Source organism: Gastrolobium bilobum, unplaced genomic scaffold, assembly GCF_033153095.1.
Source record: "Gastrolobium bilobum isolate Gb01-03AN ecotype WA unplaced genomic scaffold, APGP_CSIRO_Gbil_v1 utg714, whole genome shotgun sequence".
NCBI lineage: Eukaryota > Viridiplantae > Streptophyta > Magnoliopsida > Fabales > Fabaceae > Gastrolobium > Gastrolobium bilobum.
Window position 1 is genome coordinate 585,662 of NW_026899261.1, and position 23,360 is coordinate 609,021.

Genomic DNA, 23,360 nt, shown 5'->3' on the forward strand with positions numbered 1-23,360 from the left:
TCTTTTATGTAATAAGAAATAAGTCATCTTATATTATACGACAAATAAAATAGAATCTATCAATTTTATTTAAAAAAACAAAAACAAAAAAAGACATATCTTTTTATGTTATTGTAATATCATATATGAATCTCATACAATATACTAGAGTATAATTTCTCTTTGGGTGAATCTCAAAACGCACGGAATTCAATTAAAACTAAAATTGCTTTCCTCCAATTAACGATGCCAGGTGGTAACTTGCTTATGTGAAATAGAAATAGTTGTTGCAAGTTGCAACTTTCAGGTCGATCATTACGTGATTGAGTTAATCATTGAAAACATAAAAAAAATATCAAAACGATTAACAATGCCAATAAATTTTAAAAAAGAAAAAGAAAAAGAAATAAAAAAGTTAGAGAAAATAGCAAACGAGTTAATGGCGGTATATACTTTCCCTTATAAAAGCATCTCTCAATTTAAGCCAAATGCGAATTATTTGTCAACACACATAATAATACAACACAAAACACAAAACACAAAACACAAACACAAACACAAACACACCCTCTCAGATAAAAAAACCTCAAACGAATCAAAACCACACCCTTCTTCTGTCCAAAACAATTTTACCTTCAATGGAGGCCTATCACTAGAAAGCCCCTCCTTTTTTGTTATTGTTGTTGTTGTTTTTGAACAAAGGACAAAACTTTGAGCTCCGAATTCCAAAATTTATTGGCCAATCCATGGCGGACGTTGTTTCCAAGAAGGTAAACACGAACCCCATTAGCAGCAACAAGAAGGAGACACCAAATCTGATACTGGGTCGCTATGAGATTGGGAAGCTCCTTGGCCATGGAACCTTCGCGAAGGTTTACCATGCGAGGAACATCAAAACCGGTGAAGGGGTGGCCATAAAGGTGATCGACAAGGAGAAGATCCTAAAGGGTGGGTTGGTGGCACATATCAAGCGCGAGATCTCGATCCTCCGGCGTGTTCGCCACCCCAACATCGTGCAACTCTTCGAAGTTATGGCCACCAAGACCAAGATCTACTTTGTAATGGAATACGTTCGTGGGGGTGAGCTTTTCAACAAGGTTGCAAAAGGGAGGTTGAAGGAGGAGGTTGCAAGGAAGTACTTTCAGCAGTTGATCTCTGCTGTTGAGTTTTGTCACGCTAGAGGGGTGTTCCATAGGGATCTCAAGCCTGAAAATTTGTTGCTTGATGAGAATGGTAACCTCAAAGTTTCTGATTTTGGGTTGAGTGCGGTGTCTGATCAAATCAGGCAAGATGGGTTGTTCCACACGTTTTGTGGGACTCCTGCTTATGTTGCTCCTGAGGTTTTGGCAAGGAAAGGTTATGATGGTGCAAAGGTTGATCTTTGGTCTTGTGGGGTTGTCTTGTTTGTGTTGATGGCAGGGTATTTGCCATTCCATGACCAGAATGTCATGGCAATGTATAAGAAGATTTACAGAGGTGAATTCAGGTGCCCTAGGTGGTTCTCACCTGACCTCTCTAGGCTCCTCACTAGGCTTCTTGATACCAAGCCCGAGACACGGATGGCTATCCCTGAGATTATGGAGAATAGGTGGTTCAAGAAAGGGTTCAAACAAATTAAGTTTTATGTTGAGGATGATAGGGTTTGTAATGTTGATGATAACCTGTTGGACAATGAAGATGATGCAGCATCCATTGCATCCCTTTCAGATTACTCAGTATCAGAATCTGACTCTGAGGTAGAGATTAGAAGGAGGAATGCTCCATTGCCAAGACCAGCAAGTTTGAATGCTTTTGACATTATATCATTCTCTCCGGGTTTTGATCTTTCTGGATTGTTTGAGGAAAAAGGGGATGAGGCCAGGTTTGTGACTGCAGCCCCAGTTTCCAAGATCATATCAAAATTGGAGGAAATTGGTCACCTGGTTAGATTTAGTGTAAGGAAAAAAGATTGCAGGGTCAGCTTGGAGGGTACTAGAGAAGGTGTAAAAGGGCCGTTGACAATTGCTGCAGAGATATTTGAATTGACACCTTCTTTGGTTGTGGTTGAGGTGAAGAAAAAAGGAGGGGATAGAGCAGAGTATGAGAGATTTTGTAACGATGAATTGAAACCTGGGCTGCTGAATTTGATGAAGGATGAATCTGCAACTTCTTCTGGCTTGCAGACACCTACTGAGCCTTCCCTAATACGTGTGCTTTCTGAACCTGGGCACAGCATAGCTTCGGATATTGAATCTTCACTCTATGAACCTGCAGATATTGAACCTCCACTCTTTACAGTTACACCTTCTGAGATTTGAAGAGTGAGATAGAGTAGAGAAAAGGGTATGTCTTTTGTTTCTTTTATTTATAGATTGTGTATGGTAATTCGTAATTCCCCCCCCCCCCCCCCCCCCCCCCCCCGGATTGTCCTGCTTTTAGGGTTGCTCCTTGACTGGAGCATTATATGCTACTACTGTATTTTAATGTCATTTTGCTATACCAAGAAGGCTAATTCAACGGAGTATATATTTCTACATTTCTTTTGCTCTTTATAGCGAGTAATGAGAAAATAGCCAAACAGTTTACTGCTAATCCATGAAACATTGCACTAGCTTTGGCTTGAGTGCTACATATATCTATGAAATGAATCAATTTGAAATTGGAATCGTTTGGTTATTTTGTTTACTCTGAATAGTAAAATTCAGAAATATAATAAAGAATGATTTAAAAATATATAATATCATAATAGTTATCTGTACCTAGTCTGAACGTTTTTCAAGTTATTCTTTGTTTTCCCGAACGTTTGAAACTGAAAGTCTCTGTTCTAGTATTTTCAAGTCTTTATTCCTGAATAATCTGAGGTTTGAAAGTTCTAAGTTCTTAGGTGGTGTTTGGTTGAGGTGAAATTTCTTTTGCTAGGGAAATGCAAATATTAGGGATCTGCGGGGAAAATGAGTTAGATAGGAAAGTTTTAAAAAAGTTGTTTGGTTGGGCAAAATTTTACCAGAAAAGTTGAATAAAATTCCTGAATATGTGTTTGGTTGAAGATAAAATATTGATGGGAAAATAACCATTTTGTACCACAAACCAAAATTTAGCCGGTTTTCTCATAGAAATACCACCGAATCGGAGGGCATCTCAACAGTGTTTTAACCAGTTTTCCTCGATTGCTAGACAAAGTGGATTGACGGACAAAACTACCGAATGCTTCAACCAAACGTGGGTTCATGACATTCCCACATGCAGATCGCTAGGAAAATTTTCGGTTCTCCCGAAACAAACACAACCTTAGTGTTTTCTTTTCTTATCATGTTAATTTGAATGACTTTTCATATTCATATTAATTTGAATTTTGAAACACTTTTGAACAAGATTGAGTTGGATTCTTCATAGTCGTTTCCATTTCTAAATTTTGAATAGTTGTGTGATACTAACAATTATGTAGAGTGAGAGAAATTCTTAAATGCAAGCATCAGAATCTCTTGCTATGTATTATTAAATGTGTGCTATATCAGTTTTATGGATCTCCTTTTATCATATTTTTTTAGGAATGGATCATCTCTGATGATGTGTTAATTAATATGATATGGTCATGTTGGGAAATTATAACCATACAAATGTGGATCAATGATAATAAAAGAAGAAAAAGAAAAAGAATATAAGAATAGATAATTATAAAATTATCACCATCGATTCTTATTTGTATGATTATGATTTCTCCGCATGACATGGTTATATTAATTAAAATACATGGTTATATTAATTAAAATACGAGAGCATGCAACTGATGTTAAAACACATTAAATGCTCCAGTAGAACCTAAAAGTCTCGCTTGGAAGAAACCATTCCAATAGATTATATCAAGAAAGAAGACATGTTTATCTATTAATATATCCACCTGCTACTAATTTTGTAAATTCTTTTGGTTTCTGCACGAAAACTGCAAAAATGTGTTTGTAAACCTATCGAAGAAAAAATGTTCATAAACTAGTTTGGTTATATATTAATTAACAGGTTGTATTTGGGAAATGTCGTTTAATGCTTGCGTAGTAACTATCTTTTGGACCAATCTAAAAGCTAAGGATATGGTTAAGCTGTAAGTATCATAATGTAAAGATATATGTTAGCAGTGCACAGGAAGCCCCCACTGACTCGCCATTTAAGTATCTATAACATAATCACAGGAAAACTGCTTTCTAAAACAGAACATGGCTGAGGGAAATTATTATTATTTTTTATTAATCTGAGAATCCTCCTAGTACCACTTGAGAATAAAGTTCAGTTTTAAGGCTCTGTGATTTTGGTTGTTATAAATCTAAAGTAGTTAACGCTTTCAATATGATTTAAATGCGAGCAGGTTAGTCAAGGTTTGAATTTATTTGGTACTGATAGTTCAGGTGCAACTTAAGAGGTTGAACCTTAACGATGAGAACAAATTAGGACTATTCAACCCAACGTGAAAATGGGTTACTTTCATTGCTTCCCATTTGGGTAAATCCAAAAAGTGTTGCCTGCTCTCGTGTATTCCGTTGACTTGCATTGCATTATATGTTGGTTATATCAATATTCTATGAGGCTAATTGAAAAATAAAATCACGGACTCATATACCTCAAAGTCTATAAAAATGGGAAAAATTCAGCAGTGCTTATCTGAATGGATGACTTTGGCTCAACACATGCTTTCTTTTCAATGCCAAAAATATATGCCTCTCAGTGCGTTGATAATTGCCTATCACAATTCCAAAAATATCACAATGGTTCAGCAAGAATGCTTTTCTTCAACACACTTCCAAGCGTGGGCCACTGATATATGGGATTGAGACGGTACAGTAGCCAAAGTGTCACTGTTGAAAAAAAAAAAACATCAAAATATCACACCAACAGTAAATTTTACCAAAATATCACGTGGCATATTTCGCTACACTGTGTAGCGAAATATATGTGCAAATAATTCGTTACACGGTGTAGCGAAATATGCCGCGTCAGAATGCACAGAACCAAAAATGCCACGTGTCAGATAGGGAGAATTTCGCTACACAGTGTAGCAAAATTCTCCCTGTCTGACACATGACATTTTTGGTTCTGACGTGGCATATTTCGCTACACCGTGTAGCAAAATATTTGCACACATATTTTGCTATACAGTGTAACGAAATATGCCACATGGCATTTTTGTAAAATTTACTGTTGGCGTGACATTTTGATGTTTTTTTTTACAACCCTGGCACTTTGGCCACTGTCCCGGATTGAGACAGCTACTTATGATATCTCTGGGTGTTGTAAGTTACACGTTGCTACGAGATTGCTGAATATTTATTGTTTATCAATTTTTACAATAAACATTTTTCAATTATGAAAGGATCTGTTTATAATTTTTTTTTACAAATTATATTAATTATGACAGGTCATATATTCTTGATTAAAGTATGACCGGTCATCAGTGGCGGACGCAGAAACTTTAATAAGAGGGGGCGAAAATAAAAAATACTATATCATTGTAACGGACCATGTAGCAGACCCTACTGCTAAGCCCAGCCCAACTCGTGGCATAGAAGGGAAGCCCAAACGCAAGCATCAATTACCCAACTATCTGAAAGACTATGATACAAGCTAAAGCCATGCTGGGCTTTTAAATAACACTGGTGTTACAATGTCACATTAAGGCTTTATTTTCATGTTTGTGTTTTTACATTTAAACTGATAGCCCAATAGTAATAGGGCACTATATGTTGCATCAAGAGTGAGTAATAGTTAAGCAGAATTAATCATCTCTCTTCTACTCTTTCTCTCTCTTTCGATTTCTCTCTTTCTCTCTCTGATTCTTATCTCTTACTTCTGTCAACCGCATCTGAGTGCTACATTTGGTGCTCTCGTTGCTTACTCTACCTCCATTTTCCAATGGCTGAGAACACACGCTTGAGGGAAATCACTTAACGATTGGATGTATTGGACCAACAGACCCATCGTTTAGACGTCTTAGAACAGCAGCTCCGCTCTGCGGAATTGGTACGTGAACAACAACATTTGAACCTCCAAGAGTCCAACACCAATCTCTAGGAATCCCAAGCTCAAATTCAACAAGCTCTGCAGCGCATCCTGGACGGTAAGCACATTGGGAGTTTTGCTACGTCAGGTATCCTGGGTTCTGGACCAGGCTCTAAATCTACCGCTAGCACCTCATATCTCACTAAACAACGTCCATTTAAGCTCCTTTTCCCCATATTTTCTTCCGGTGATCCCACTTCTTGGATTTTTGCTGTTGAAAATTATTGTCAATATTACCACATAGGTAATGAAGAACGTTTATTAATTGTTTCCTTTCATTTGGACGACCCTGCTGCTTGTCGGTTTAGAGGTCTTAGTGACGAAGGTTTACTTCCCACTTGGGCTTCTTTTCTTACTGCCATCCATCGCCGTTTTGGTCCTTCCGAGTTTGAGGAACCAATTGGTACTTTGGCTAAGTTACACCAATTGGGGTCGGTTATTGATTACCAAGCTGCTTTTGAAGCAGTTGCATCTAAAGTACCTGGTTTATCAGCCACCATGAAACGTGGCCTTTTCATTTCGGGCCTCAAACCCCGTATTCGGCGTTCGGTACTCACACAGCGCCCAACAGATTGGCATGAGGCATTGACCCTAGCTAAGGTTTTTGAGGATCAACTTAATGAGGACAAATCAGCTCGTCCTTGGATCCCTCGACACCTTACTCCCACAAACACCTACCCCATCATATCACCTACATTAATCTCCCAGCCCAAACCCTCAGACATTGTACCTGCCCCTATCCCTTCTCCAACCCGAGCCTTACCCGCCATTCCAATTCGCCGCTTATCTCCCGCGGAGATGCTGGTCAGGAGAGAAAAGAACCTATGCTTTAATTGTGATGAAAAATTTGTCTACGGTCATAAATGCAAGGGACGCGCCACCCTATTGCTTTTGGAGGGCATAGAGGAGGATGAGCCTCCTGACCCTAATGAATCACCCACGGATACGGACCAACTAGGGGAGGACCATGTAGCAGCTCCCGAGATCAGTGCAAATCCAGGGTTGATGGTGGCAATACAAATCCAGGTCCTTTCGGCTGGCAGGCACCATTTTGGGCCAATCAGTGCAAATCCTTATTGATGGTGGCAGTACCCACAATTTCATCACACCAAGGGTTGCTACTCATTTACATTTAACCATGTTGGCGGTTCCCCAATTTAAGGTGCAAGTGGACAATGGGGATTCATTAATTTGCTTTACCATGTGCCAGACTGTTCCTTTGACCATTCAAGGTCACCACTTTCCTTTGGATTTGTTTGCCTTGGAACTTAAAGGTGCTGATATTGTTTTAGGTGTTCAATGGCTAGCCACCTTAGGCCCTGTTGTTACTGATTATCATAATATGACCATGGGTTTTACACACCAAGGAACTTCTATTACTCTTCACGGTGACACTTGCGTAGCATCTTTAATCACTTCATCTCAACTACACAAATTATTCTCCCAGCAGTCACTCGACGCTTGTCTCATGTGCTTATCTGCGGACACCTTACCCACAACCCATCTCCTAGAAACACCCCCTAACCTCCAGCCTTTATTAGATCAATTTGCTGATGTGTTTGCGGACCCTACTTCTCTACCCCCTGATAGACCCACCAACCACATGATTCCCTTATTCCCATATACAAAGCCCGTCCAAGTTAGACCATACCGCTACCCACATTTCCAGAAAAACGAGATTGAGAAATTAGTTGCTGAGATGTTACACAGCGGTGTCATCCGTCCAAGTCACTCCGCTTTTAGCTCACCAGTCCTTTTGGTGAAGAAGAAAGATGGCACATGGCGCTTTTGTGTCGATTATCGTGCCTTAAATGCAGTGACTGTGTGTGATAAATTTCCCATACCTACAATCGATGAATTGTTGGACGAATTACACGGGGCAACCATATTTTCCAAGTTAGATCTCCGTTCGGGCTATCATCAAATCAGGATGCATCCCAGAGACATACATAAAATAGGGTTTCGGACGCATCATGGCCATTATGAATTTTTGGTCATGCCGTTTGGATTGTCGAATGCCCCTTCGACCTTCCAGGCAACCATGAATCAGGTCTTTTCTGAATTTTTACGCAAGTTTGTAGTCATATTTTTTGATGACATTTTGGTTTATAGCTCTTGTCTACAGGATCACATTCATCATCTTACACATGTTTTATTGATTTTACGCAATAATTCTTTATTTGCAAAGCTCTCCAAGTGCCTTTTTGGCCAAACATCCATTCAATTCTTGGGCCACATTATTTCGGGTAAGGGGGTAGCACCTGACCCTAGCAAAACGGTGGCAATCAAGGAGTGGCCCACTCCACAATCAGCTACTCATGTGAGAGCCTTTTTAGGCCTATCTGGGTATTATCGTCGGTTTATCCGCAATTATGCCTCTATTGCAGCACCGCTAACCGATTTGCTCACCAAAGAAGGATTTCGATGGTCACCAGCTGCTGAAGAGGCCTTCTGCAAGCTTAAAGAGGCATTGACTGCCTCCCCAATTTTAGCCTTACCCAATTTTAAAGATTCTTTTATTGTGGAAACTGACGCGTCTGGCATTGGTGTAGGGGCGGTTTTGCTGCAACACAACCACCCAATTGCTTTCTACAGCCGCAAATTAGCACCTACTATGCGAACCAAGTCCACATATATCCGCGAGATGTTTGCCATCACATCAGCTGTGGCCAAATGGAGGCAGTACCTGTTGGAGGTACCTTTCATCATTCGCACAGATCACAAGAGTCTGCATAACCTCATGAATCAGGTTATTCAAACTCCGGAGCAACAAGCGTTTTTGTCAAAGCTACTGGGCTTTGATTACTCCATTGTTTTTAAGGCTGGCAAAGCCAACGTGGTGGCCGACGCCCTTTCCAGACATCCAGAAGGGCTTGTTGACAGCCGCACAGCCCAATTGACTGCGTTTACAGGTCCAATTACAGATTACAAACCCGTTTTGTTACGGGAATTACAAGAGGATTCCTACTGTGCTACCATTTTACAGGGTTTACAAACTGACCCTATTAAATGGAACCTATGGAGACAGAAAGACGGTTTGCTATTCTTCCGCAACCGCATCGTCCTTCCAGCGACGTCCTCCATTATTCCTCACTTGTTGCATGATCTCCACTCGTCCGTCCAAGGAGGCCATTCCGGGTTCATGGGTACTCTGCAACGTATCAGCCACAACTTCACCTGGAGAGGCATGCGAAAAACAATACGTGAGTTTGTTGCTCACTGTGAAATATGCCAAAAAATAAAACCCCCTAACCATGCTCCATATGGGTTATTACAACCCCTTACCCCACCAGCAGACTCTTGGACTGATTTAAGTATGGATTTTATTACACACCTGCCACCATCTCATGGCTTCACTGCCATTTTAGTCATTGTCGACCGCTTCTCCAAGGGTGCGCACTTTGCTGCTTTGCCACCACGATATACTGCTTCTCCTGAAGATTGCTCTTGGGAAGATGCAAACCTCCTTTGTCATAATGACCACCCTCCCTTACTACCCTTCGACAGTCAGCAAGCACACTCCCCACAAACTGATCCTATACCCACACCCACTCACATAACACAACACCACTTCCCACACCCACTTAATGCCCCACCAACAAAACACAACCCTCCAGACAACTTTCCCGTGTCCCAACATCTACCCACTCAACCACTCTCTGCACCCCATTTAATTACCCATCCCATCAATCCCTCTCTTCCTATTGGACCGCTTATTCCACCTTTACTAACTAGTGGATTGCCAGCTCACATCCTTGAGGACAAGGATATTTTTCAATAGCAAGGGGCTGTAACGGACCATGTAGCAGACCCTACTGCTAAGCCCAGCCCAACTCGTGGCATAGAAGGGAAGCCCAAACGCAAGCATCAATTACCCAGCTATCTGAAAGACTATGATACAAGCTAAAGCCATGCTGGGCTTTTAAATAACACTGGTGTTACAATGTCACATTAAGGCTTTATTTTCATGTTTGTGTTTTTACATTTAAACTGATATCCCAATAGTAATAGGGCACTATATGTTGCATCAAGAGTGAGTAATAGTTAAGCAGAATTAATCATCTCTCTTCTACTCTTTCTCTTTCTCTCTCTGATTCTTATCTCTTACTTCTGTCAACCGCATCTGAGTGCTACAATCATAAAAATATTTGAAATACAATACAAAATTAATATACAAAAAATTGAAAGAAATCTATTACAGAAATTAATATCACTTCACTTACTCTTACTCTATGTGTTTTCATATTGTTAAACTCATCTATAATTGAATCCGTGCTAAAACTCAACAATTTTTTTTCAATATATGTAATTAAAGAATCATCAAGACAATTGGTCTTCCATTCTATTTCGAACCCTGGTCTTGATTATCTTCATAGCTGAGAAAGATCTTTCAGTAGTTGCTGTAGAAACTGAAAGAGTGAGTACAAATCTAATCACTCTATTAATAAGAGGGTAAATGATGGACTTTCCAGTTCTTGCTAGCCCTTGACATAATTCAGATGTAGTTGATAAATTAATCAAATATGGGTGTTTAGGAATGTCAAGCTCAAAATGTTGTAACTCCATTTTCGAAAGGTGAAGTCAGGAAAATGATGATGGAGAGGGGAATTAAGAGAAACCCATTTTTGTTACAATACCTATACCCAAAAAAATCGAAAGGTGGAAGTTGGACAGAACACAACTCTGGAAATTGATTCTGCCCGACTCTAGAATTTACACAGCCAAAATCGAAAGGCTGAAGAAGGAGGTTGCCTGGTTGCCATTGGTGATGGACAGAACACGGAAAGAAGGATATTCTCAAGGATGATCTGGTTGCCTGGTTGTCGTTCTGAGAGTCTGCAAGAGTGTAGGCAGAAACATGGGGAACTGAAGGCAAAAACGTGTATAACACAGTAGTTTCAGCGTCACATTTTTTTACACATATTATAATTATTATTTTTTCCAAATTTTAGGGGGTGCGGGAGCCCACCTTAGCCCCCTAGTGGGTTCGCCCCTGCCGGTCATACTTAGTGTAGTTTGCAAGAGTTTGTAACTAAAAAATTTAAAAATATAACCAACCTTTCCCTTTCCAAATATAGGTAATAATTAATATAATTAATGTCTTTCTGATTTTCTAGAAACTAACAAATAATATAAAATAATTTTTTCTCTGAAATAATTGATATTTTAAAACGTATAGAATATATTTTTATAAGATCACTAGGAGTTTTAAGAATAAATTAATCACCCTTTAAGGAAATCCTTTGCCTTCTAATAAGATTTGATGGTACTCCAAAAATGTTAGGTACAAAGCTTTGTTTGTTGCAGGCTCAAATTATTTTACAGTTGGGGGTATTTATCAAAAGACCTTTTGAATTCACATAATTCCTTGAAGACCGGAATTTAATTTAGGAGAGGGATTATTGGAATATAGAGGACAAAACAGCTATTAGATTATTGAGCTGTGGTAAGTGGATAAAGAGTGGTTATCATAAAGGGCGAATCAAAATTGAACTTAAAATAAGGAGAAAAGATATCTTAAGTAAAACCTATCCTCCCAGGATTTGCTGCTGAAAATTTAGAAGGGTTATTTTCTGTTTGTGCATTTCTTTAATGGTTTGCATTTGTCACTTAACATAACACAACAAACTTCCTTACACACACAATATTTTGTGGGGTTCACATGTTTTTTGAAAAAAAAAAAAACTACGACACACAAAATGAATCTCTATAACATTACACAATCATCTTTCTTACAATATAACTCTTATAAAACTCTTTCTTTAAAGTCTTAATGAAAAAGCCCTACACTAATCACAATCCCTTTACGACAAATAAATCTTGCACTGTAGGACACAGAATTTTAATACCGATCCATCAATGTGGGACACGAGTTAGAAAAAAGTGAACGTATCAAGCCAAAACTAATAAATGATAAATGTGAATAAATGAATTTTTAACATCGAAATGGGCATCCAACGAACGGATAAGTTAGATATCTTGAAATATGAAAATATTAAGCGATTAAGGATTTGGGTACGTTATATTAAATTTTGTGTTAAATTTTTACTTATATTAAAAAAGAATTCTTTTTTCTGTAATTACTGTAGATAAGTTATCTGCAGTAAGTTCAATACAACGTTGTTTTGGAACAAAAATTATGGTATTTTTGTAATTTTAATTTATTTCAGTTATTATAGTCTTTATAATTATAATTTTTTAATATTTCAATTCCAAAACGACGTCGTTTTGGAAGTAAATGCAGATAACTTATCTGCATTAACTGCAGAAATATTTTTTTATTAAAAAAAATATGCTTTTGAAGTGAATTCATATTTAAAATAAATTAAATATTAAAATAGTATTTTTTTTATTTTAAAACTATAATATACTTTAAATCAAATTAAAGATAAATATATAATTACTTGTTCACCTTTCACTTTACAGGGCTATGTTTCCGAATGTAATGGAGAGATATTTGGTAGAAGGAAAATTTTTAAAAAAGTGAAATTGAGAATTCAATTTATCCACGTTTGACACGAGGATTAAAATTTTTTCTCTCGAATATCATATTTTCAGAATTCATATTTATAAAGAAAAATTTTATCTTAAAATACCATCAAATGGGTGGTATTTTGAAAATTACATGTGATGAGAATTTTGATAAATTTTTTGGGACATAATTAACCTCACTCCACATTTCTAACAATATTTTATAATCAATCAAATATACCATCAATAAAAATAACCCAATATTTTCATTAATATTTTAGCCTACCAAATAATTTTTTGTTAACATTTTCAGAAAACTTATTTTTCAACCATATTTCCGGAATCATAATTTTTGGATAAAAAAGTTTCTCCAATTGCTTGGCTTGAGCTGAAGTGTAGGCTGTTGAAAGATCCATCTTGACCAAATGCCAAAATGAAATATAAATCTAGAGACGTATGAGAGAAACATGTTGATATTTGAAAAAAAGATAATACAAAAATTCTATAATTTTTTTTATTAAAAAAAAAATCAAATCTTGTTCTATTACTTATTATTATTTACGTTTCCAAAATTTTCAGTGAAAACTGAAAATACAGAGTCACTAAATGAATTTCTTATTTACAAGAAAGAAGTTTTATGATGCTTGTAATTACTATACATTAACTTACCAGTTACCACTCGTATTATGTATGAAATAAAATAAAGTTTTAATTTTAGTTTTTTAAGTGTATTATCTACATGATAATTAATATAAATTAAAAAATTGTAATTGAAATTTTAAAATTAAATAATTATGTCCCCATTTATTAATATACTAAATATTTGAATTAATTTTAAAGTTAAAAATAAGAATAATCAATTCTGATAAGTAATTAAATCAATTGAATAAAGCAATAATTAATTCAATTTGGCAATTGATAAGAAAACAATTAAGTGTTGGCTTAGATTACCAAAAAAATAAAATAAGTGTTGGCTTTAAGAAGGGTAGGTACCAAAAAATATTACTTGCCGAATGTTAGGCCACCAATGAGAGTCAATAACAAGGGTAGGTACCTTCATAAAGACACTTGCGTGTTTCAATTGACACCTTTATCTTTTGTTGTATTTGGTTGGGGTTTAGGAATGAATTCAATCCGAAAGATACTTTAAATATACTCTTAATCAGGTGATAACAATTTTCATTTGAAAACAAAAGTAGGCTTAACCATTAACATAATAATCAGCTTAGCAAGTAGTTAGAATGAGTGAAAACGATTGATAGTTTCCACTTCCATTTTTTACCCATAAGAAGTTTTTTTTTTTTATATACTTTTTAGAGGAAGAAAATTTATATTACAGACAGACAGAGCATTGAAAACAAATTTGCCTTATGTATAGGACATTTAGATAGAAGAATGCATGGAAGAGCAACTTCTATCCAAGAAAAAAGAAGCTTATAAATATTTTTTGATGCTACTATTGTTGCCCCTCATATCCTTGCCAAGCCCAAACTATTTCATTTAGACAAGGCTTGAAGTACTGGTCCCAGACTTTCCTATATTCCACTGTGTCTCCAGCAATTTTCCTCACCTCAACAATATGAAAGGAACATGTAACTTCAAAAATTTCAGCTTCTATACTGAGTTGGCTTTTTAGCCCTGTCTTGCTTCCTTCCAAACTAATAATTCCATTTTTCTTCATGACCTTAAATCTACCATCTATCTGTGCTATCTCTTCAAGTTTTGACACTACCATTGAAGGTGGTTTTTTGGTAGTGAATCTTGCTTCCTGTCTTTCACTCTTATCTTTCTCAAAAAGACCAGAAAGATCAAGTCCTGAAGAGAGTGATATGAGATCAAATGCATTGAAACAATATGGCTTCATGGGGCTTTCTTCTTCATTTAATGTTGAGCTATCACCATCTGAATTTGATGAAGCAAATGCAGCCTGAACATCCAAGATAATCTCAGCATTTTTTGTAGGGGATAAGGGTGGTGCTTCAATCTGCTCATACCCCTTTCTAAACCAATTGCTCTGCATGATCTTGGTCATATTAATTCTTGTCCTTGGATTGGAATCAAGGATTCTATAGAGAAGCCTTTTCACATCTGAACGAAACCATTGTGGGAACTTGAAATCTGCTTGGGAAATCTTCCTATACATTACCATTAGATTTTTATCATTGAAAGGAAGATAACCTGCCAATAGAACATAGAGAATGACCCCACAAGACCAAATATCAGCTTTGGCTCCATCATAGCCTTTCTTCTTGATAACCTCAGGGGCCACATAAGCTGGAGTACCACAAGTTGTGTGAAGAAGGCCATCATTGTTCCTTGTTTCCACCAATACACTCAAACCAAAGTCTGAAACTTTGAGGTCCCCATTTTCATCAAGGAGAAGGTTCTCAGGTTTGAGGTCACGGTGATAAACCCCTCTAGTGTGGCAATAACCAACAGCATCAATCAACTGTTGGAAATATTTTCTTGCCACATCTTCACTCATCTTCCCTCGGGACACTTTGTCAAAAAGCTCACCACCTTTCACGTATTCCATTGCAAAATATATCTTTGTTTTGCTTGCCATGACCTCATAGAGCTGCACAATGTTGGGGTGTCTCACAAGGCGCATGATTGAGATTTCACGCTTAATTTGCTCCATCAAACCAACCCTCATGATCATCTCTTTGTTGAATACTTTGATGGCAACGCTCTGTCCTGTCTTCAAGTTCCTTCCATGGTAAACCTTGGCGAAGTTTCCTTGGCCAAGCATACGGCCAAGTTCATACCTTTGCATCAGAATTGTTGCTTTGTTATCCATTTCTTCTCCTATGCACACAAGATTCCCTTCCTCTTATGCTCTACATTTTCTTAATGGGCACTTTGAAAACCGAGAGGAGCAAGTAAAACATGAAGGCTTGGGAAGTTGAGCCATGGAACCTCGTGCCCTTTGGCAGGGTTGAGGGCTAATCTTCTTGGAATGGAAACAAAGATAAAGGCTTGCCATAAACGAACGGTTATCCCTTGGGAGAGGAATTTAAGCTAACAGAACACCAAATCAAGACCCAATTGTGTAAAAATAGTCAAGTTTAGATAAATACCCGCAATGGCTGTTATTGTGTGTAGAAGTAGAAATCTATGCGATTGAATATCATTGTTATTCCGTTTGACTGCCCCCTCTTAAGTTTAGCAAATAATATATAGGGTTTATAATTCTCGTTCAAAATGAGAATTAAAATTTTTCTACACACCCTTCGATTTTCGTGCTCACATGAGTCCTACATATAATTTTTTCTAATATATGGGTCCCACATGCTTTTTATTTCTACAACATGAGAATTGAATTCTCATTCAACATGAGCTTAAGTATATGGCTATTATTGTGTTTGTGATCTAGTTTTAGATGCTTGTGCAGTTTAGGGACATGACAGAATTTACTAAAAAAAAAAATTACTCTTTGAAAGCAACAAGTTGCGGACAATAGAGCAAGTTTATCACTTCAACATATAGTTACTAGTTTTTTTTTTCTACTCTTCTTACCTTCCACTGATAGTCCCATTCTTTCTTCTTCAAATGGCAAACTTGAAAACTCAGTAGTTTCAGATCGTACCTCCAAACCCACCTCAAAACATAGGCCACATAATTGGAGTTTAAGTATATAATCATAGATCCTAGGTTTGTTCAACTGTTAACGAATAATGTGTTTTTCATGTCCTCGTTTAGAGGACTGCCCTCCTAGGATCCAGCTAAAGCACAATTAACAGCTCGACGTAATCACTGAGATGTCACACATTCAATTCTAGTAGTAAATTTTTTTTTATAAATCATATGTATCCTCTACGAGAGGCAATCCTGTTCGAGACAAGTCTAAAATAAAAATTTTAAATCTCTCCCAAAGATGATATTGCTGAGGGTCGAACACATGCTCTCACCTCCACCTGTTCATCTTCCATGCGTCAACTAAGATACCATCATTTTTAGTAGTAGTTTTAAGTTGACGGAGGGATAACATTAAACCCTATTTGAAACACAACTATGAAATTGAAATATTGAGTGTAAGGTTAGGGAATAGGATCACACTACATTTTGATTAAAAGATGAGCGGCATTAAAAATTTGAGAGTATAATATAGCCTTCGTGTATTTAATGTGTTGCCTTAAATTCTTCACATCAACATCATTTAACGGTAAGGAAACTTATGACGGGAGATAAAATTGTGCCAAGCACCACAAAAAAACATGGTTTTAGCCTTCTTTTATTTCTTCCCAAAAATCTCTCTTTTATTAAGGGTTACCTGTTAGTATTACAGCATTATCAGGAAAACTAGATCAGAGTTAGCCATAACAAAAAACCCTTATTGAGCTTGTTATGATTGTTCAACCAAATTGCAAATTTATTAATAAAATATATTGATGCAAAAATTATGATGCTGATATAAATGCCACCGGGGTCCATATCGGCACAACCACAAAGCCTATGTACACGTAGCTAACAATCCACTAGCACAATGATATCAACTATTGTCTGTAGGTTTGCATTAAGTGCCAACAAAAAATTATACCGCAGACTCGTACATTGTTAAAAGACACCAAACATTACAATCAACCTCTTCCTAAACCGCCTCTGAAGGGGAATGGAATATGTTAAAGCAATGCAACTTAAATCAGGAATAACCTTATTGGATATTCCATGAGTTACTCAGGTAACCTATCAGCTCAAGTACAAAAAAAAATTCAACTGGGTCCCTCAGGGCTATGCAATATATCAGTATATTATGAACCATCAAAGTTGAATGCTAAAGAAATTCCTGTTACGTGCTTAGACAGCTTCACTAATCACACCCCCTCACAGAAAAAAAAAACAAACAAAAAAACTCAATCCCTGCCTGTTAACCAATTTGCTATAAGTGCACGTCTCATATTCTCAATTCTTAAGCAACACTGTGCTTCAGGTCTTGTCGCTCTCACTAAAGGATTTGTACTCAGTATTTACTGCTGCTGCTCATATATCTGCATATAAGTTTCTGAAAGTGCAACCAAATGAGGAAGTGTTTCCGACACATGTAAATCCTGCATCTCATACCTAAAAATAAATCAAGGCGTTAGCCCTGGTCAGTGGTCATTATTAAACATCCATTCACATTGATGCATTTCTATCTTATCAAGAAATAGAATTTACCATAGTTCTTCTGATTTGCGTTGCACAAATACCCTATAGAATCCTTCACCAGGTTTGCCATCATGAACAACATTGGCAATTAAATCATATTTAGATCGCAATCTCTCATTTTCTTTTGGTGTTGGCAAGGGAATGTAATCCTTCAATTCCAGGTTCTTCACAGGAAAGTTGACTGAAACAAATATTGACTGGTTAGGGCGAACTTAGAAATAAGCATGCTGATATCAACTTGATTAAATTACAGCTAATTTCAACATATATTCTCACCTAATGTAGGATTCTTTTCAACAAAAAAATTATTCTTAGTAAATCGACGCATGTGTAGAATCAGATACTTGGGCAATCTGGTAACGCGATACTGCATCCTTGCTGTATGAGGACGGACCACCTCAGTGACAGTCTCACCATCAAACTTCTTTAGTATGTTGAAGAGTGGAACCTAGAAACCAAAACTTATTAGCAGGCAAGAGCGGAGAGAATGACAGCACTTTCAAAATAAAAGCTAAACTCACATCAGTCCATGAAGACTGAAAAAACAAAACTAGGAAGTGCATGACTAGAATTGCAAAATGAACTAATTATCCTTGCTTCAGTGGAAATTCTAACATTTTTTCTAAAGCTTTTACCTCATGGCATTTTCCAGGCAGAGGATTTAAACAAAATATCTACTGAGACAATGCTAATGTCACAGGGATTTGGAAAAATATTGTGGATGTGCATTTTAAATTCATAAATATTGAGCAATGAGAATGTAAAAATGTGATTACTCCCACATAAGAGATAGCACTGGTTCCAGGGAAAGTCATCAACCCCATGGTATTTATGGAAATTTGAAATGAATACATCAACAAACCCTATAAGAAAATAGAAATTTTAACTGCAAACAGATGCACAGGTATTCTGTGACAGAAATTTTAGTGTACAAAATTGCCTCCAAGTAGTTTGTCTCCCCAGTTATTTTACAGAGTTTAACAAAATGCTTGGGAGGCATCTTTCCACATGAGAACGCCAATGGCTACGACATTGCTATATCCTTATAGTGGAGTTGCTAACGGGAAGTAGGGAGCTCAAGTTGATAAGAATCAGACGAAGTGGAGATCAACCAAACAAAGATACTCCCATGTCAAGGCATTTTATTGGATACTAAGTCACTACCCATCTTGGAACATGTTTACTCATGGATGCGTACTGCAAACTTCCACTTCACTTTAAAAGCAACAAAGAATACATTTATGATAGCAAATAACGAGATAAATATTTTTATACAGGCTAAACCAAAATGCATTAAATGATGGAGAAGAACGTTTATTTTATTGAAATTGGCTGCTAATTCCACAAAATGTTGGAAAAATGTGATTCATATTACTCTCTACACTCCCTCATACAAGTTATGGACAATATTCCTTTCCTTAAAAGTGTCAGGAATTTGCTTGTGTCATGGACCACAAAATGTCTTATGTTCACTTTTTAACAGGAACGTTTTCTTCTAAACAATCAATTAATTGCCAAATTAGAAAGATTATCATCAAGACAAATAGGAATAGATAATTCACAATTGAACAGCTATTAGTAACTCTCAGAATGAGTTAAAGAGGATAATACTCATCGTCAATGCTTTAGATCAGTCATTCATGTCACTAAATTAAATATATAGTGTATGAAACAATGAATATGTGCTAATAGGTGAGATAGTAAAATAGCAGCCAAGATGTACCATTTAGCATACAAAACAACCATAATCAAAATATCTACTTGAAAAGTTAGGATAAGACATGATGAGAAAACAAGAGAAAAGTTCACTACAAAGGATGCATGATACATAAGCATAATCTGCATGCATCATAAACTACTTGTTTTTGTTTTTAGATAATGGTTATATTATAAGTGACATTAAGTTACCATTCTTTGTGTCATAGCATCTTTACGGACATTTATATCCACAATTGTCATAAATTTATAAATGTCTCTCAGATATAACAGTTACAGCCAAAAATAACAAGATCCAAGCTTCAGATTTGGATCATCTCAATGTAAATTATATGGACTACAGCATTTCATTTGCAGCAAGTAACATTAAGTGAAGTAGTACCTGAGGTATTATATTTTTCTCCATGACATCCTTGAAAAGTGGTGGTGGCGGCAAGTCCAACCCTAACATCAGAAATGGCATTTTCGAAGTTTCTTTGACAAATGCATATCTCTCAGTTCCCCCATCTGAAAGTTTATCAGTGTTGTTTTGGTTCTCATTGTTTTCTTTCTTATCAGTGATTACTTTGTTAGGAATCTCTTTTACAACCTCAAGTTCGCCCTGCAAGCACAGTAAATTAAACAACAGATACAACTTAAGTGGATAGTTGCAGCCAGTAACAATATATCAACCAAAAGAAAAGAGAAGAAACTTAGAGTGGATACGAAAGAACCTGAAAACACTCATAAATTATGCTGATATTCTTCTTTGAAGATTTAAGATCTGCATGTAGCGTGTTAAGAAGCCACGACATGAACTCAACTGGGTCAGATTGTGCCCCTATCCGAAAACGTTTTTTACTGGCTTTCATCACTGCTTGCAGAAACTCATGTGGACTGACCTGTTGACACAGGACTTGAAATATAAGCCGCCAAATTATAAAAATAATAGATTTTCAATGACTGTGTCAGAAACAAACCTGTCCTTTAAAGTTCCGTGCATGCCAGATCTTCCTAGTGAGTTCACCAAATCGATGAACAAGTGGGGATTTGCAGTGTTGGTAGTTTTCAGGGATAAGGAAAAAATTCCTCAAGGGGGTAACTCTCATTAAGGATTGAATTGTTACATTCACAAAATCAGTCTCCTTGATATTATTAAGTCCCACCTGAAAAAATCATCGTATAATGGGTAAATATAAGCCATTATACATCTACCAATCAAATATATGTAAAATTCCATTTTTATGAGCAAGAAGAAGAAATATACCATTCCAGGAAGGTAACTCGAACCATCAAGTGCTCTAGACCACTGCTTATTTTTGTCAAGTTGTTCAACTTCTTTTCCAGTAAACCTGCAGATATAGAACCATATGAATACATTTAGATGTATTCTAAAAAAAGAATTCTATGTAATGACAAGGTAAAGTGAGGATGGAATCACAAACGATAACCATTTAATAGAGAGAGAAAAAAAACTTAATTAATGGTAGAACTTTAAAGATTTCAATGCAATTCTGAATTAGGGAAAAACTGAGGTTTGATCTATGAAGTTGAAAGCAAGTGACCAATGAGCATCAAACAGCAAACATGTTACAAGCAGTTTGGCACATTTACAGGCAGAACAAAAAAAAAGGGCATAACGAAGCTAAGTAGGGAACTGAATACATTGAGCAATAAATTATGACATGCATGCAATGCAATGACCAAACACAGCACCTATAAAATTAAATGTTCGAGTCAATTTAATATACAATGAAAAGAAAGATTAACTTTAATGACCGAATAAACAACCATAAAATGATTATTCCTCATGTGAAACATTTTTTTTGGGTACATAAAATGGGATTGCAATGTTTGCCTGAACAGCAGGGGTGACACCCTACCTACCAGTCCTAGATAACTTTTCGACTCACCACCAGCCCTACCTACCACAGAGTGGATGGGATATGTTTAACACGGCCGAGGATCCAGTTTCATGCCTATTGAAAAAGTGTCCAAGTCAAGGGTCCAACTCCAACCCAAGAACCCACAAACTTTCAGGAAGGTGACTACTTCAACCACAACCATTGGTGAAAACACTTATTTGATTTTGCAAGGTCCATACCTTGAATTTTAAACTTCCAGAATGGATAAAAATCTCTCTCTCTCTCTCTCTCCCTCCCTCTCTTTCTCTTTTAGGATACAAATGGATATAACTCTCTAAACAGGCAATAGCAGATGACATATATTAAACAAAAGATGAAAATGTTAAAGGAGTCACCAGCCAATAATATTAGAAATGGAAATATGTTCCTAAAATTTTTTCTACAACAACAGCAAGCATAGCCAAAATAAACAAATTAGACCGACCTTGGGTTTAAGACATGCCGAATGTCATCTAATGAAGGATCATTAATTTCATAACCATCTGGAAGACAGTAGACTTTTTCAGTCCGGAGATTGATATAAACATGGTGTCCTGCTTCCAGGCTATGTGTATAGGCATGAGACTTCTTCCCCCTCCCTTGGTAATACTTCCCGCAAACCAAGCAAGCATACACATTTAAATTTGACAGAGAAACAGAACAGAACTTCTCAAAGTCAAAATCCAAAACCTGCACACACAACATCATCACAATGCAAATATGTACGCAAAGAAACAAAATTAATGTCCACAATGCACGAGATGATAAGTCAAATACCTGTCTATTAACAGTATCAAGATAAGGACAGTCCTTTCGAACCTCAACCTGGCGACTGTTTCTTCCACCAAATAGTTGTTCACGTGAATCATCACTATCATCATCCTCTTCATATCCATGCCCATTATGCTGGGACCCATCATTCCTCCGCTCACCAATAGTACCCCTTCCCCTTCTATAATAATCTTCTTCCTCATCAATGTCAGCATAATTATTGGCCAACCCAGAAAGAGGATTTGCAACAGAGACAGGAGGAGGAGAGGGGGAAGAATCCTCATCCAGCCTTTGCCTTTTCGACTCAAAATCAAGCCCTTCCTCCTCTACCTTATTACCACCACTTTCCCTTTCCCTTTTTGATGCCATGATCTCCCCTCAACCACTTTCTAATCAATACCAGAGGAAAATAAAGACACTAAGATTCAAATCACCTTCAAATAAAAAAATAAAAATCAGATAGATGAACGAAATGACAACAAAAAGGTTAATTTTTCTAATTTCTAACAAAAGGGTCTAAAAGGGATGGTTAAACAAGCAAAAATATGTCTTGGCTACAAACAGATGAATAATACTCAAAATGCTAAGATAAATGCATTGTTAGGAGTATGAATACCTGGTCGTTGACACACTAACCATTAATCAAGATTAGGCTTGTGAGCGCCAAGGATACACTGAGCTGCGACCTTCACTGAAGAGAGAGAAAGAGAATCAAACACTTGTTGTTATGGTTTGGGTTTGGGAGAAGAAATAGTGAACCCTGAAGTGAGCCAGAGACATTGATGAGGAAGACGATAGAATGAGAAGAAGTAATTGTGTAAATGGGCCACCTTATGGGCCTCGTCAATGTTACGTTCTTGGGCTTCATAAAGGAACCAGCTATTAAGCCCATACACCAACCCAATTTTAGCCAAGCTGCTAAATGTTCATAGTTTTCATTTTTTTTAAAAGATAACGAGAAAAAAAGAGGTTGTTGCCCCAAAAATAATACAATTTTGAAATGGCACATGGCCTAACAAATATATTAACCGAAAACAAGAAAATAACGAATAATTTTAAAAAAAATAGGAAGAGAAAAAATATTTTTAACAAGTATGCTTAAATTCGTAATGTGGGACTTCGATTTAGACTAATGAATATTTGGTACATTACATGATATTTAGTTAAAAATTTAAAAAACATGAATTAAAACAAAGAATAAGTTTGAAACTGAAAATAAATACACTTTAATTTATTTATTTATTTTTATAAAATAAAGCCGTTTTAATTTTGAGGTATGGCCTGATATAAAATGCTGTGCATTGTTATAAAAAAAAATGCTCTGCATTGACAATGGACCAATATTATAAAAGCCGGACCGATCTGGCC

At 36.7% G+C, this 23,360-nt stretch overlaps 3 protein-coding genes across 15 annotated transcripts; 1 reads left to right on the top strand and 2 right to left on the bottom strand.

Annotated features, from left to right (window-relative positions):
• Positions 1–500: 500 nt before the first annotated feature.
• Positions 501–2,351, top strand: LOC133288890 (CBL-interacting serine/threonine-protein kinase 12-like). 12 transcript variants are annotated; one of them, XM_061486713.1, is made up of 2 exons: positions 501–1,661; positions 1,716–2,351. In XM_061486713.1, the coding sequence occupies exons 1-2, from the start codon at positions 726–728 to the stop codon at positions 2,274–2,276; spliced, it is 1,497 nt and encodes a 498-aa protein (XP_061342697.1). In that variant the 5' UTR covers positions 501–725; the 3' UTR covers positions 2,277–2,351. The 12 variants fall into 12 exon arrangements, with proteins under 12 accessions (XP_061342697.1, XP_061342700.1, XP_061342701.1 ...); XM_061486716.1 differs by having other exon boundaries at positions 501–1,642; positions 1,730–2,351; XM_061486717.1 differs by having other exon boundaries at positions 501–1,642; positions 1,733–2,351.
• An 11,579-nt stretch (positions 2,352–13,930) lies between these two features.
• Positions 13,931–15,289, bottom strand: LOC133288865 (CBL-interacting protein kinase 5-like). Its single transcript, XM_061486687.1, has one exon. The coding sequence runs from the start codon at positions 15,272–15,274 to the stop codon at positions 13,931–13,933; it is 1,344 nt and encodes a 447-aa protein (XP_061342671.1). The 5' UTR covers positions 15,275–15,289.
• Positions 15,290–16,939: 1,650 nt separating this feature from the next.
• Positions 16,940–22,762, bottom strand: LOC133288863 (uncharacterized). Of its 2 annotated transcripts, none has more exons than XM_061486686.1 (10): positions 22,609–22,762; positions 21,999–22,381; positions 21,667–21,911; positions 20,585–20,669; positions 20,298–20,483; positions 20,052–20,219; positions 19,721–19,939; positions 17,899–18,070; positions 17,632–17,803; positions 16,940–17,535 (listed from the first exon to the last, which is right to left on the bottom strand). In XM_061486686.1, exons 2-10 carry the CDS (start codon positions 22,359–22,361, stop codon positions 17,442–17,444), a joined length of 1,704 nt encoding a protein of 567 aa, XP_061342670.1. In that variant the 5' UTR covers positions 22,362–22,381; positions 22,609–22,762; the 3' UTR covers positions 16,940–17,441. The 2 variants fall into 2 exon arrangements, with proteins under 2 accessions (XP_061342670.1, XP_061342669.1); XM_061486685.1 differs by having other exon boundaries at positions 16,942–17,535; positions 21,999–22,426.
• Positions 22,763–23,360: the final 598 nt, after the last annotated feature.

Coding starts and splice junctions, on each gene's coding strand:
- LOC133288890 (XM_061486711.1), top strand. CDS start 726: ATGGCGGACGTTGTTTCCAAGAAGGTAAACACGAACCCCATTAGCAGC.
- LOC133288865 (XM_061486687.1), bottom strand. CDS start 15,274: ATGGATAACAAAGCAACAATTCTGATGCAAAGGTATGAACTTGGCCGT.
- LOC133288863 (XM_061486686.1), bottom strand. CDS start 22,361: ATGGCATCAAAAAGGGAAAGGGAAAGTGGTGGTAATAAGGTAGAGGAG. Junction 21,912..21,998: donor TTGATACTGTTAATAGACAG/GTATTTGACTTA, acceptor TTGTGTGTGCAG/GTTTTGGATTTTGACTTTGA. Junction 18,071..19,720: donor AGAAAAATATAATACCTCAG/GTACTACTTCAC, acceptor TTTGGTTTCTAG/GTTCCACTCTTCAACATACT.